Source organism: Mercenaria mercenaria, chromosome 8 (assembly GCF_021730395.1).
Source record: "Mercenaria mercenaria strain notata chromosome 8, MADL_Memer_1, whole genome shotgun sequence".
Lineage (NCBI taxonomy): Eukaryota > Metazoa > Mollusca > Bivalvia > Venerida > Veneridae > Mercenaria > Mercenaria mercenaria.
In genome coordinates this window covers 54326157-54343031 of record NC_069368.1, presented here as the reverse complement: position 1 = coordinate 54343031, position 16875 = coordinate 54326157, and the positions used below count along the sequence as shown (strand labels likewise).

General features: G+C 33.8%; 1 protein-coding gene across 1 annotated transcript; it reads right to left on the bottom strand.

Annotated features, from left to right (window-relative positions):
* Window positions 1-2654: 2654 nt before the first annotated feature.
* LOC128558888 (zinc finger protein 80-like) lies at window positions 2655-4279 on the bottom strand. The gene is made up of 2 exons (XM_053549156.1): window positions 4226-4279; window positions 2655-2951 (listed from the first exon to the last, which is right to left on the bottom strand). The coding sequence occupies exons 1-2, from the start codon at window positions 4277-4279 to the stop codon at window positions 2655-2657; spliced, it is 351 nt and encodes a 116-aa protein (XP_053405131.1).
* Window positions 4280-16875: the final 12596 nt, after the last annotated feature.

Here is a 16875-nt window from a genome sequence, read left to right as displayed (position 1 = left end):
ACTGGCTAATTAGGAAATTTATCCAATTTTCACGCTCATAAATACCTTTATCGCGGATTTTTTCACTTTAGACATGTTTTGTTGTTGTTCGCCCCGACTTCATCTCAGTGTTGTTATATTTTCTGGTCCTTCGGGATCATTGATTTCAACTCATTTAGATTCGAAGATTGAATACTGCTTAAGCCGATGCTAGGGGGCGTGGGCAGTGTTGCATTTTCCATTACTGCTCATGAACAGACTCAATCAAACCGAGTCTGCAATTTTCACTGTTTGCCTTGTTCTCGGTGCTTCCGAGGGATCTACTTTCCAGATTTTATTTATGACTATTTTTGTTGTGGGTAAACATTGATGGGAAGGTCCTGGGTTCAGGTCCGGCGAGTATGAGTATGGGTATCACTGAAAAGTGTAGGCTGATTCAAAATTAAGCAGTGTTATGCAATACTGGTTAAAGTAAATATGTCTATGATATTTTTCTGCTAGATGAGTAGAATTTAAAAAGAAAAACCCTGAAGGATAAAATATGTTGCAAGTATTATTAAGCGGTCAATTCTCGGTGGAACTTATACATGTATTGGAAAACGTTTTGTTAAAAGATTACACAAAATACAGTTAGTTGATTATATAGTCCCTTTACCCTAGGTAAAAATGTTGTACTTTGAACACTACTATGTCATCATTGAGCTTTTTGTTTCAAATATAGTTTAATTCTTACCTGGTTTTATACTTTTCTAATCTATTTAAACATAGATTTATTTATTTCATTGAATCTGTGTGTTTCTGTATTACAGGAACCACGAATTTGACTTAAGAATAGGTGGCAAAGCCAAGATGGGTACCGTGCGAAAATTTCTAGATAAGCCACGAGGTGTACTGTCAATGAGAAGCCCTTAAAAGACAGAGGAAAGCAAGCGTTTACCATCACTGTCACTGGGACTATCAGAGAACATGATTGATACCATTTGAGGATTACTAAGCAATAACTATTTAAAGAGACAACTTTTCGTGAAGTGCAGAGAGTGACGTTTCCTAAAAGTGAATAATAGTGTATATAAAATAACTATAGAAATACCTTAATTCATATTCAGAGTAGTTTCAGAATTATGTGAAGTAGAAAGTGGACAATCATTCTGTAGTTTAGGAAGGTGTCAACCGTTTACTTTTTCCATCATGTGAAGAATTACCATTTAAATCTGTACCAAATTTAAAGAAAAATGACAACAGTCAATTATTGAACATTTTTATTTCAGAAATTAACATGAAATTTGAAAATCAAGAACAAATACTTTAAAAACCATTTTGCATAAATCAGTTAAAATTTGCAAAACTTCCAGTTTATCTAACTGTAAATAAAAATTTAAAAGTTTTAAAGCATAGTTATATTATATGTTTCTCAAGAACATTAACTTAAAAATGACCTTAATGAAACGATATTATGTTAGTATAATTTGACTGATTTTAAGTACCCTTTTCAGGGGTTTTCAATCATTTATATACTGTATATTATGCTTTCTCTTTACGAATACTTGGTATTGGTACTTAAATTCACTAAATGTGTTTCAGGCACAGAACCTTTATTTTATCACCAAAGTATTTTTAATGGTGTGATCAATAAATGCAAGTATGAATAAGTTTTACTATGGATTTTCCATTTTACAATTCTAATCTTGATTCTTAATATAGAATACAAATTGACATTTAGTAATGTAAAGTAGGCAGAGATCATACAGTTTATAAGCCTTTGTCAATTATGCGTATTTTACATAATATGTGAACAATAAAAAACTACTAACGATATGCTGCTGTGTTATATTATCACAAATAATGAAAAACAGGAAATTGAATCGATAAGTGAAACTAAGTTATAATACATAAGCCCCATGTGGTTCTGGGACGATCTGTGTATGAAAGGAATCGGAACCACTGCCTTACCCTTGCATAATCGTAAGAGGCGAGTAATAGGGTCTTAACACTTGGTTTTGCAGTAACTCTGTGATTCCAGCAGGTATGCAAATTTTGATTCCATACCTCATGTTTTTATTTCGATGTAAATGAGATGTTGAACCAAAATTTGTAGCCCTGTTTGGCGCCATATAACCTATACTGTGTTGGTGCGCCGTAAAACCCAAATAAATAAAAAAAATAAATATAATACATAAATGCGCTATTTCAACAATTTGCACTAACTATTTAAATGAACAAGTGTTGATGTTAAACAAAATGACAAAATGAAAGAGATATTTCATAACATGCATTTTTTCTTTTGGAATGAATTAATGGGAGTCACACTATATTGCTACTGACCAGTGTTTATCATGTCTAAGAAAAGCTCAAGTATACACACAATACAAGGAATTTTCTCACCAGAATGCACAGATTAGAATTTATACTGTTACAATAATATTTGTGCGCATAATATATCTTAAGAAGTTGGAAGCTGTGGTATTTTGTCAGCAGCAATACATTTCGATGTTTATGCATTTTCCAACCATCCTTGGTACGAATTCGTGCGTCACATGTATCACAAACAAATTCCTTTGCCTGGTCGTCGTGTCTTTTTATGTGTTGTTTGTACCGGAAGTCACAACTTAACACTTTGAAACGGATTTTACATTCATATTTGTTTGAATCACTATGTTTTGTTGTAGTGTGCCTTTTTAAACTTCTCTGCTATACTCTTTGCCACAAAATGAACACATACACTTATTAGCGCTACTATGAGTCTCCAAATGGCGTGTAAGGCGGTACTGTATGGCAAATGTTTTATTGCAAATTTGGCAGGTGTATTTTGGAGTTTCGTGTATTGTCTTATGTCTGTTGAATAGTGACTGTTGATTGAACACACGGTTACATATTTCGCACATGTACGTTGTAACTTTATTAACTTCCTCCTCCTCAGCGGACTCCAACTGAGACTCCAGGTCACCATCCCCATCATCAGTATCTCCCATATTCTGGAAATAGAATTCAAAGATTAAATATGTCGATTATTATAATAATAATTTTACTTGAATATATCTACATCTTTCTGCAAGGTGGGTGAACTTTTAAACAAACCAGAACATGTAATATCTGCAATGTACAAGCAATTATTTCAAGATAAAAATTTCAGAGGAGCAAGTATTGGAAACGCTTTGTTTAAAAGTTTATGATTACGTTTTCTTATTAAAGTTACAATTACATACAGACACTTGAATGTCTTCCAAAGATTAATTCCTTTTACACACTAAGGCACATGCGAAACTTTTTAACACGTAAATATAATTATGACTTCTGACAATTTATCCTCGAGTAATTGCTTTTAACAGAATTTACCAGTTCTGGCTTGATTTAAAATTTTGCTCATCTAGCAGAAAATATAGACCTATCACCTATTAAATATATACGTTCATCATCTCTCTGTTTGTATTGTTTACACTGTGCATATTAAAAGAAACAATCTCAATGAATTACATTTACATTTCTGTCCGTTTCCATGGTCTTAGCGCTGTCACGGTAGAATTCTTCGCAGTCCGTAACAAATAAAACAGTATATACATATTATGTACATAACACTACTTAATTTTGAATCAGCTTACACTTTTCAATGAAACCCAGACTTATTCTCGCCGGACCTGAACCCAGGACCTTCGCATCAATGTTTACCCGCAACAAAAAAATAGTCATAAAGTCATCCCCACAACAACAAAACATGTCTAAAGTGAAAAAAAATCGGCGATAAAGGTATTTATGAGCGTGAAAATAGGATGAATTTCTTAATTAGCGAGTGATTAATCTTAGTTAACAACATAAAGGCCTGAGTAGTGTTTAGATACGTTAAAATGGAAAAAAAAAGTGAAGGACTTTCAAAATATTATCCCAATCAGCCAACTGGTACCTTCAATAACGTTTTTAGCTAACAATTGATGCCAATTAAGCCAAAACATAGCTCTCTGGACTAGCCATATTGAAATTAAGAGAAAACTGCAAACAAAGTTACACTTACCAAGTTTTCAGAATATTCCCGTCAAAAAAACGTCATTTTCCGCCATTTTGACTCCCACAACAACAATACCTCACATAAAGACCCCGAACAACACTTTACGTTGACCCCTTGTTTTATATAAGGAAACTGTGACCAGCTGAAAACTCACCGCCCAAAATACAGCAACTAATACACCGGTTCCGGCTTGTTGACAGTGGTGTCCTTCCACCTCTTCCTGTTTTCATAATTGCCTATTAAACTTACCAAAGGGGAACTTATGTCATCTACACAACCTATATTACTTGTAACATTCAACATTAGTGGCATCAATCAATGTCCTATAAAAGAAATAAAGGAAAAAATGTACTATACCTCGGAGGCTTACACTGTATTTAGAAGTGACCAGCTTGATGAAATTTCGAGTGAACGCATTTTCGGGTAAGCGCATAGAAACCAGGATTCGTTATAACAAGCAAATCGTGAAAATCACAAAGTGGATGTCAAAATAAAAAAGTAGTTTAAATATTTTATTTAAGCATTTTTAAATATTTTATTTAAGCATTTTTATTGATGTTATAACGAAACAAATGAATGTAACTTTATACATGCATTAAATGTGTATATTAAAATATTTACAGTGAGCATAAAACATGATTGATGCACTAACAAATGGTATGCTTATACACTTCACACATTTTTTCTTCTTTAATTAAGATTTATCTATGATCTTCCTTAGTCCTGATAATAAATCTATAGCTTCGTCGATACTTCGAGTGTGAGCTTCTAGATGGACTCGTCGTCGTCGTCGTCGTCGTCGCCGTCGTCTTTATCAATAATGGTCTGGTCACGTGATTCTAGCATCTCTGCGACCATATCATCGTCGGTAAATGGTTCACATGTTGGCATTGTTTCTTCAAAATTTATATATTCTTTGAGGACTAGACGATCCCCTATAACGGTCAGGTCTGTTACGGGGATGTCGTTAAATTGATCAGTTTCGGCACCTCGTATAGATTCTGTTTCACTAACCCGGCCTGGCGGAAGCAGTTTTCTATAGTTTTTTTGGGTTAAACAGTCCCATGATTGACGGAGCAAGTTATTTATTTTTAATTGTTATCAATGCTGTGTATCTGTCGGGGAACTATTGTTTTTCTGTAGTTTCTTCATCTTTTGTATGACACCTTGGTCCATTGGTTGCGTTTTACGGTTGTGTTAGGAGACAGGTATACTTAAACAGTGGCTATTGCCATGCCAAATTTACAAACTTAACTGAAGCTAGAAGTTGATTTGATAGTTTTATTGAATGTCATGTTTATACATTCATTGCAGATTTCCTTTTTCGCCCAACTTGTCCGCCCAAGCTATATTCAACAAGTTTCGAACCGTAATACCATGAAGCAAAATATACTTACTGGTAGCGTGTTCTATATAAACATGAAAAAATACATGTACACTAGTACAGTGTGGTCCTTGAATTACATGTATGTAATTATGCACTTCTCGTGTCAAGTCTGTATAGTGACGTTTGATTTGCAAGTCACTGTTCAGCTTTAAGGATCTGTGCATTAAAATGATGAAGTAGTGTCCATTAGAAGCGTTTTACGTAAAAACCATCAGTCACGTGTAACCAATGTTATCAGTAACTACTTTACCTTATAACTCCTATAAATTTCCATTGTGTCTTTTAATTCTGAAATATGCCTGCTTGCAAACGATGAAATGTGCCAATACATTACTATTATGATTTTGAAATGATTATGCGAAGTACTGAAACGACATTAAGGGGAGATCAGTCGGCGCCTGTCTGTTTTTAATAACAACTTGACAATCTTAAAAAGGCAAGCATTCAAATGTTAAACACCATGTATCAGTAACAGCATGAAATAACTATTCACTTATTAGCTAATTATCAGAACAATAGAATATAGGAAGTACATCCGACCAAGAATTCATTTTTAGATCTTATCCTTATCAGTTTCTCAATTTAATCAAGGTATTGTTATATTTATTTATTTTAAGTATTCAAGCATCAATACACAAAACATAATTTTGACCTTGCTCAGTATATACAAGAAGTCGGCCATATTTATCAAACTTGTAAACGGTGGCATATACTCTGTAAAAGGTTCAAATTGCCTTCTGCTGATAACCATTTCACAAATTGTACCTGTCTTTGTGAAAACATGATAACATTAAAAGGATCTAAACCGATTTCTCTTATAAAAGCGTCATCCTCTTTCTTATATGTTTAGGTTAGCGTGGCCGTTATAGACAGGGACCCTCACCCTGTATTCATGAATCTTGCAACATCAAGCCGTAATAATGAAATGAATGAACTAGCACGCAGAAAAGTGCTATTCAAATATTCCAAATTTAAATGTAAACACAAAGTCACCGCATCCGAATGTTCAAATAAAGTAAGGATAATTCCTTAAGTTGAGCACTACCACACTAATGCATCAAGCACCACCACAATCCGATAATATATAATACAAAATTAATTCAGAATTAACAGTTCTATCAATTCTGTATTCACTATATTATTCAAGAATTTTAAAGGTGAACTTATGTTTTTAAAGGTGTAGCACTGTTGAAACAAAACTGTATGTCCTTTTTACTAAAAGAATTAACCTTAATTCATCTTACGATAGCTGTATTATTTTTAAGGTAGCAGTTTTCAGACAGCGATCTGCATATATTTAAAGGTATTGATATTAATATTTAAAGGAGCAGTCCTAAGGTAGTGAGTTTTATATATTTTAAGGTGTTAATTTAATAGGAAACGAAAATAAAGTAAATTAAGGTGTCATGCATCCTTATCCAGCACTACAGACACTATCTTTCGGTTCAGCCTGTGCTGAAAAAAAAAACAAGAATATATGACATTATACATTCCTTGTGAAAATGTACTGGTGCCTTAAACATGTTTTACTCAGCTGAAAGACTCGGCACTCTAATGTCACACATTCAAAATGCAACCAGCACACCAGACATCACTGACTAAGGAGAAGACACACAAAGGATAATGGAATATTCTAATAAAGTAAAGATTCTATATATATTGTTAAGTTTCTTTTAGTGAAGACTGTGCTATTCTTTAATTTAAGTTCCCAGATGTATGGGTAATAACAGTTGAAATTAGTATCTTAGTTTCTCTTTAAAATAAAACAGGGTGGAGTGTTGGTCTATAAAATTTAGTTTCTTTAGTGCAGACTGTGCTATTCTTTAATTCTTTAATTTTTGTTTATATATATTCGGTTTCTCTTGATAATAAAACAGGGGGGTGGGGGGAGTGTTGTTTTATAAAATTGAGTTTATTTTAGTGCAGACTGCTATTCTTCACTTTTAGTTTCCAGTTGTATTGGTAATAACAGTTAAGGGGACGCATACTTTGAAATTAGAAAAAAGTGGGTGGGGTATTATAAAATTTACCTGCAAAAAAGTACAAGGTTTTGGTAAATGAAATGAATACTGTTTCAACTGTTATAAGTACACAAAGGATTGCTCACTAAAATAAAAATGAGAAAAACTGAAACAAGAAAGTTATTGTTGAATTACATAAGACTTCTTGTGTACATTCAAAGTCAACAATTAAGACTTTTTGGTGCGAAAATAATAGTGCTTCACTTTGTCCAAACATTTATCAATGTCATACAGATTCTAATTTAAAGAAAGAATGTGAAATAAGTTCACTGTCTTGCTTTTCATTTCGCATATTTGAGCTAAAACACATTATTTAGTTTGTTAACAAAGTAGTGCATAAGTAAAGATACGGTGGTCAAGGAATGCCACATTCCAAAACTAAAAGAGTATATTCCCCTTAATACATTAAACATTTATCGTTACAGAAGTCTAGTGGCTTACAATAAAGGCCTAGAAATGTTGCCATTATTAATTTTTAACTTGGTATTCATGAACTACAATGCACTTAAATATCAAAACACATTCAACAAACTTTTGAAAATGTATTGTCTTAAAAATCCCTAAAATAAGGTATGAAATTTGGTTGAGAGGTCAAATCAATGTGTATATGTGCAAAAGCAACATTCTAATCTTGTTCACAAAAGTTACTAATACACAGCAGGAATGTCAATGATCAAAACTGGACGAATATACAATTATCCTCACTTTAATGTCATTTATAATTTGTCCTGGAATTCTCCACCATACTTTTCATAACTCTGTTTGCACGAGCTGCACGAGAATGCTGTCATTCACGTAAAAAAAAACGGGGTCAAATAAGTTGTAAATGCAATATCATCTAAACGTAATTAATGGATTATGCAGTTCAAGATAAACTTTATCTCATAACGTAACGAACATGTATAATGTTGTAACAACAACTTTACTTACACTGATTTAAGTAGCAGTCGGTTTATAAGTGACCTTATTGATTCATTTTGTGTTTTGTTATTGTTGTCAAAAAGTATAACGGAAGTGCCTCACAACTGAAGCGGAAACCAGTTTGATGCGCAAAGTAGTCCACTGTAAGTAATATTATTTGACAAATATCCACAGAAATTAATAATTTTCTAATATTAAAGACGAATATCTGAATAGGATTCATTATTTGATAAGAAATTATAATCATCGACATGTTTTTTTTAAAAATCGTACACGTGCTGACATTTAAGTTGTCTCCCGTTGTTTATTAGAGTTACCTTTCGTCCGGCGCAGTAATACATTTGCAGTGAATCGCCAAGAAGTCGTGGGAAAATTAAAAAACATGTAAACAAACTAAAATTAACCACCTTTTCAAGATGAATTTCAAGTGATCGACATTATGCAGTTAACCCGCCTGACCTGTGTAGCATCTTAGATATCTGTTCTAAGGTATTCATTGTGTAGAATGTCATGTTATGCCCTTGCAATGCTAATCCCACTCTTATTTTTTTGTTTACATTTTTTATCAATGAGAAATATGGCGTCCATCCCGAGATGAACAGACGTGGCGTTAAATTTTTACATGTTTAAGCAAACCTGGTGTGTTAGAAAGAAAATCTCATCCCTTCAACATTTGTTGGAACACTGTTATTGTAAAAAACCTGTAATTTCCTTATACAAAAGCTTAATATTTTGTGTTGAATGTACTTTCACAAAGACCTCTGTTTACATTCATAGTACCACATCCTTATCCACAAAATACTGAATATTACAGGTGTCCATCAGTATTATATCAGTTTAGGAATATGTTTTTTATTTTCCCACCATCGATTTCTTGAATATGCACCCCTTCCGCATTGCTGTATGAACTGTGAATGTAGAAATATGCGTCCCCTTAAAATTACTATCTATATTTTTTTAGTTTCTCTTGAAAATAAAACATGGGGGGGGGGGGGGTGTTGTTGATTTATACATGCCCGCTTCCTACACCTATTTACCTATTTATTATCAAGAGCAGCGGGCGACCTTTGGAGCCCGCTCAGTGAGCGGAGACGCAACACATTATCCAGCTGCCTAGGCCCTATCAGATATCCATTCAGGCCCCCGGAGGGATGTAGGTTGACGGCGTTAACAGTATCGTAACAACACAATAAACAAATGAGAGTCCATCCATCTGTCGGCTACCAATTTCTCTATTTCAGGTGCAAGGTTTGCTAATACCACCTTACAAAACTATCTTAGCCTTGTGTTCAGACACTATGAAAACTTAAATACCAGTTTGCTGTATTAGAATACATATCCAAGAAACGAATGTAAACATGTTGTCTGTTAATTACTCTTGAATTTCACAATATTTACATAAACATTACATCCCAGTCCTGATTAAATAGCTTATAAATGAAATGGCACATACCTCTGAACAGTTCCCAATGACATTTTTACTTCTAAATTTCTATATCATGACACACAGTCCATTTCTATAAATTATCCTTTCTTGGCGGATTTTATCTGAACATAAACACTACGGAGCAGTGTTCACAGAGGCAGCATGCACATTTCACAGTCTAAATGGATATTTCTAAAGAAAATTTGACTATAATTATTAGAGCAAATAGCAATGAAATCATAATAAAACCATGCAATTCATAATACTTTACATAAACTTGGTCATTTATTTCGTCTGCTTCGTACACCGGAGGGCAAGGACTGTAGCTTTCCTTCCGTACCACAATCTTATTTCAGTCTGAGTAAACTGTATACTGACCTAGGGGTCTATATAAAAATTTTACAAGAAATCAGAAAATGACAATTATGATAAGAAAACAGACTGATGTAAGAATTAATAGTGTCTGTATTAGAAAATTTAGCTATACATGTAGTAGTTAAGACGAAACTGGATACTGGATCAGGTACTATAACCGCCCATTTTCACCTATCACCGACTTTCGAATTGTGACGGTAGTCAATGCATTCTGGTGAAAAACTATAAAGAATTTAAGAGAATAGTGATTATAAAATTACACCATAGTCACAAGAATATGCAACTATTTAATTAATAAACTGTAAAATAGCCATATTGGGATATAGCGATTGTACCTACATTATTGCCACTAGAGACTGTATAGTTACAGAAACATGCCTATCATATGACACTTTCTACCTGAACAAAAAACTGGAAATTAAACAGGTATGGGGAATGGTTAATGGAAAAAACATAACTAGAAGAACATTTAAGAAAGAGATCAAAACTGAGCATTCACGAAATAATCAAGATACCAGTGATTTAATAAATATCAAATCTCAGGTAAAAAGCTTTATACATATGTTAGTTGTAATACAGGCCCGCTCCCTCAGCGAAAAACATTTTATTTTGTTATCACCAAGAGATTACGCGGGGCTTTTATAACATTGTATGTATTTGTTTAGGCTGGCGTGGCCCTTATAGACAGGGACCCTCACTTTTGTGAAAACATGATAACATTAAAAGGATCTAAACCGATTTCGCTTATAAAAGCGTCCTCCTCTTTCTTATATGCTTCCTTCATTACATGAAGTTCGGTTATTACGTTTTGGTAAAACTTTTCCTTCTTTATTTCATCTGCAATTACCTTTCTAAGGACTGTAGGATTCGGGTTAGATGTAAAGTTTCCTTCCCCCATTTCCTCAATATCTCCTTTCAGCACTGTATCATAGTAAACTTTTGCTGTTTTACTTTGTCTTATTTCTGCTGCAACTTTACTTCTAGCAAACCCTTTAGGTTTCTACGGTTCGCTTCAGAAATATATTTCCTGAAACAGTGATACTTATTTCTACATCCTCTCCATTGACTGATTCATGTTGGCGGGTAAATTTAAACTTAGCATTGCATCTCTGGCCCACATATGCAGTTGCAAATAAAAATCTGGCATATGCTTTTCTACTCTGAAAAGAACACATATAATGATGGATGAATCTCAAGACGAATCCTTTGTGAACATTATTCACGTGCTTTGAAACACGTCTATCCACGGAGATATCAATTTTCTAAATGTTGTTTTCTTAAGTCCATACATTTTTTTCTTGTGGTTTTATTTCTTCCCATTGTTCTGTTTACTACAAATTGCATTTTTGTATCATATATATGATCAGTCACCACTCGCTGACTCCTCGTCGTCAAATGTCCGGAGTCATCCTCCGATATAGGATAAACATCATCATCTTCTACATCATTTAAACCTTCAGATCGTTGTTCCCGTTGTAGAGTTTTTCCATACTCTTTTTTATTGTATTTTCACTTTTAGTATCAATGTGCGATGTCCAATGTCGTTCTGATTTCTAATGTCTAATCTCATTCTGGTTTCGAATGACCAATGTCGTTCTGTTTTTGAATGTCTAATGTCGTTCTAAAATCGAATGTACAATGTCGTGTTGAAATCAACTGTCCAATGTCGTTCTGGGTTCTTATGTCCAATATCGTTCTGAAATCGAATGTTCAATGTCATTCTTGTCTCGAATGTCCAATGTCGTTCTGGGTTTGAATGTCCAATGTCGTTCTGGATTCGAATATCCAATATCGTTCTTGTTTCGAATGTCCAATGTCGTTCTGAAATCGAATATCTAATGTTGCTCTGGTTTCGAATGTCCAGTGTCGTTCTTAAGTCGGACGCACCAAAATGGAGGAGTTGCGTGGCCAAAGGTTATGTTGCCAAAAAAGCTTATGTGACCACAGTTTTGTGACTACAAAAAGTGTACTAAATTCAGGCATTATGTGACTTAAAATCAAAAAGTTATGTGACTGTCCAGTTCCTTAAGTTATGTGTCAATGTTTTACATGAAAGGTGATAAAACTATATATAAAAAAGCTGTATTTTTTTATTTTATGTAATGAAATAATGATGTAGCTTAACCTCGGTTCAAATTAACGAATGTCTTTAGGTAAAGAGTATCATAATTTTCATGAAATAATAGTACAGGGTTATTGTTCTTGTTTCAGTTGATGTGGGAAATGATGTGGAATGACTTTAAGTTTGAACCAAATCCATTCTGATATTAAAAACAGAGAAAGAGTCAATAATTTAAAGTGCATCAAAACTTAACCTGAAATTTTCAGAAAAGGTGTCATAATTCCTAAAACAATGATACCAGACTTATTGCCCTTGTACCATTTCGTATAGATGATGAAGAATGACTATTTCAAGTTTACAGTCCATCAAGTCATTGCAAAGGTACAGAGAAAGTGGACAAAAACTTTAACCAAGGAGCGGATGCAGAAGGAAGCATATATCAGGTCACTGCACACTAAATTTTACCTTTATCAGTGTGTGAAGAAATGAGTCAATCCTTCATAATATAGTTTTCAAAAAATTACACATCAGACAACTTTTCATATTTGTGAGAATGTTCTACAAGAGGGACAAGATATATCCCTCACCTGAACATCACTGCAGTTAAGTTGTTACGTTTGTCCAAAGTTATTACTACAATTCTTCTTTTAAGCTGCACAAATGCTTAAAACATTTTCCTTTAAGTTGTCGTGGCAACCAGAGTTCTACATAAATTCAATAATTTGAACAATTTTGAAAGAGGACCATAAAAGATATATCCATGTAAAGTTTTTTTCAAAACTTGCAGAGAGGATTAGGAAGAAAACTTTCTTTTCAAAAAAAAAACAGCCAACTGATAATTGCTCTTTCACAAATCACTCTTCAAAATTTCAGAAATAGAAAGAATTTTAAGTTCTTCAGATACTTTTCTTTCTAAAAGCTTTCCAGAATGCCTGACAATCGCTCATATTTAACTATTTTCTTTTTTATTCAACACAAACTACCTTGTCCAAGTAAAAGTAAGATAAAAATTAGAACACGTGTTTTTCTCTCTCAAAATAGATTCACAAGTGTCACTCAAAGCATTAAGTCTGTACAAGAACATTGTAATTCTTTCTTCTCAAGCATTTAAACACAATCTTTTTGTCTAGTATAACAAAATCAAAACTTCAACATTTTCACACAAAAAAAAATTACCAAAGTTTAAGAGACCTTCAACTTTGAATAAATGGTACTAGTAGCTTCCTCGCTTGGCGCTCAGCATTAGGAGGATAGTGCTAGGACTGGTCAGCCCGGTGTCAGTATAATGTGACTGGGTGGAGTATCATGCCACGTGTCTACGGCGTGATATCCAGTGAAGCAGCACTATAAAGTTGTGCATTGTGCTCACTGCTACAAGTAGACACCGTCGTTTATATGACTGAAAAAGACGTTAAACTCGAACACACACACACACACACTTTGCAGGGCCTGGTTCAATTGAAATGGCTCATCTATTTAAAAAAATCTTAGAGAAGTAATATGGAGCTTCTCATACAATTTCCAACAATAATGAAATGAACAAAATGCATCTCCAATTTATGTAAAATTATTCAATATTTTTCATACTCTTGGTTTGAAAGGAAGTGTGCTTAGCGGCAACTTGTATAACTGATCTTCAAAACCTTTTTATAATTGTTACAAAATAATTAGAAGGTTGTCATGGTAACAATATGTTTAAAGTTAACCAAACTTTTGAGAACTGATAGTGAGTTACATTCCAGTCACTTGTTGCCAAGGTAACAGATGTGGACTGCTCAGTGTTGGCATGTTCAATCTGTATTAAGTTTAAAACTGGCCAAAACAAAAAATCTTTCTTCTCGGGTGCTAAGTATACCACACAATGGCATAATGGTATTTTCAGAGTATCGGGACTGTCAGGTAGATGTAGAAACAAGTCTAGATTTTAAGTTATTTAAGGACACACACCAGGTAGAACATTATTTTAAGCTACACATGTCTTGCCCACATAGATCAGCGATGGCCAAATTCAGATGTGGTGTCTCTCCATTAAGGTTAGAAACGGGCCGCTATGCAAACATACTAGAGAATGAAAGAATATGTCCGTTTTTCAATAATGGGGTAGATAATGAATTGCATGTGCTCCTGGAGTGTCCAAAATATAAGTCACAGATCTGTTCTAACTAGCAAGGCTGCTGCTGTTAACAGCAATTGATACAGAAAAAAAAATCATTTTCTATTTACACACCCTGATATGAATAGATCTTAGCAAAAACCTGTTGTAACATCATTAAAGTTAGAATGCATACATTGCACTCTAAAAATGCAAATATGTAATACAACCTATAAATTTTTAACTTATGTAAATAAACTGGATGATGTTTAATAAATGATGTAGTATTATGTATATGTGAATAATTTTTAACATGATTGCATACTAGTACTTGTTTTAAATAACTATCAATAAAGTAGCTCTAGTTGTAGAGTTAAGATTACACCGTCTCTTGTAACTTAGGAAAGTGGCCATGCATTCTTAAGAACTGTTGTGTCTTATGCATGGTAATATATGTAAAACATGAAAGAGACTGTAATAAAGAATATTACGTTTAAACGAGAGGCTGGTATTAACCAGTTTATAACAGATCTGATCTGTTATAATACTTGATTTTTTAAACCATTTGTTTACCAGGTACACATTAGTGATGTTTTTGGCTTTACACTTTTTAAGGAAATTGTTTCTCTTTATGGCAGTTTTTAGGCCATTAAAAAGCAAAGATTAATGGCAACCATCTCGGTTTTTACACACTATGTTTAATATATCTTAATATATAGTAATAGTTGTTTTATAGAATACTGTGATATGCATAGCAGCTCTTTCAGCCTCCTCTAATTCTTAAATAGAATGGTTTTACATATGATTTTATGTTTCAATATATTGCAAATGTATTAATTGTATGCTAAAATGAGACGTAAATAAAGATATATACATATATGAAAAATAAAATGTTGAAAAAAATCTATCGGATCACTAAATGTTCAGTACTTGCAGAGAAGTATGCTTCCGTCATTTTCGTAAAGTACATCCAGTATAACTTTCTGATGTCCGTAATATAAGGCGAAAACTAATAGAATTATCAGTTTTATTACATCGCCGACATATTAAAGGCTTTTAACGTTAAAAGCGTAAGTCACATCAAACGTAATTCATCAAACATACAATTAAAACGATTTTATACATTTGCATTGGATCTCGTAACTCCATAATATGTCTGCTTTTAGAGCTCTTACAGATGAATGCCATGTTTGTCTGCCAATGTCTGAGCAAATTGTAATTTTTTATTGCATTCTCTGTTAATGCTCCGATATCTGTATAAAAATAATTCTTAGAACTAATGTATTTTATTCATGATCTTGACGTGTATATGTGCGTAGTATGAAAAAAAAAGTTAACTTAAGCGCAATTTCATTAAGACCAATGAGTACTGGAACCAGTTAAATACTTTAAAATTTTATAACACTGATTATAAGCATTAATTTTCTTAATGAACATTTAAGTAGAAAAAAAGCTAAACAACATAAAGTGTATTATGTGGCTGTATTTTCAACAGTAATTGGTCATGTAAAATTACTGTTGATCCACAGTGTTCTCTGTAATTAAAATCTTATTCAGAAAAAATCTGTTAAAAGCTTTCTATGCTTTATAATCTTTGCCATGGTAACTATAATCCTGTATTGTTATAAACATAATTGTGTCATATTTTACATGATTATGAGTTGGAAGAGCCAGTTTATTAAACGGAATATATTTAAATTAAATTTTGTAATAAAGCATTGCTTTAACAGCGGTTTCAGACGCTCATATTGATTATTATGCTCCCCCCCCCCCCCCCCCCTTCGAAGAAGGAGGGGTATATTGTTTTGCATATGTCGGTCGGTCGTCGGAATGTAGACCAATCCGTTTCCGGATGATATCTCAAGAACGCTTGGGCCTAGGATCATGAAAGTTGATAGGGAGGTTGGTCATCACCAGCAGATGACCCCTATTGATTTTGAGGTCTGTATGTCAAAGGTCAAGGTCACAGTGACCCTGAATAGTAAAACGGCTTCCGGATGATAATTCAAGAACACTTGGGCCTAGGATCATGAAAGTTGATAGGGAGGTTGTTAATGACCAGCAGATGACCCCTATTGATTTTGAGTTCAGTATGTTAAAGGTCAAGGTCACAGTGACCCTGAACAGTAAAACGGTTTCCGGATGATAACACAAGAGCGCTTAGGCCTAGGGTCACGAAAGTTGATAGGGAGGTTGGTCATGACCCCTATTGATTTTGAGGTCAGTATGTCAAAGGTCAAGGTCACAGTGACCAGGAACAGTAAAATAGTTTCCAGGCAATAACTCAAGAACGCTTGGGTCTAGTGTCAGGAAAATTGATAGTTAGGTTGGCCATGACCAGCAGATAACCCTATTGATTTTGAGGTCATTAGGTCAAAGGTCAAGGTCACATTGGCCAGGAACAGTTAAACGGTTTCTGATCTTCTTGTCCAAAACCATAGGGCCTAGGGCTTTGATGTTTGGTATGTAGCAAAATCTAGTGGTCCTCTACTAAGATTGTTCAGATTATTTCCCTGGGGTCAAATATGGCCCCACCCGGGGTCACATGGTTTATATAGACTTATATAGGAAAAACCTCTTGTCCAAAACCACAGGGCCTAGGGCTTTGATATTTT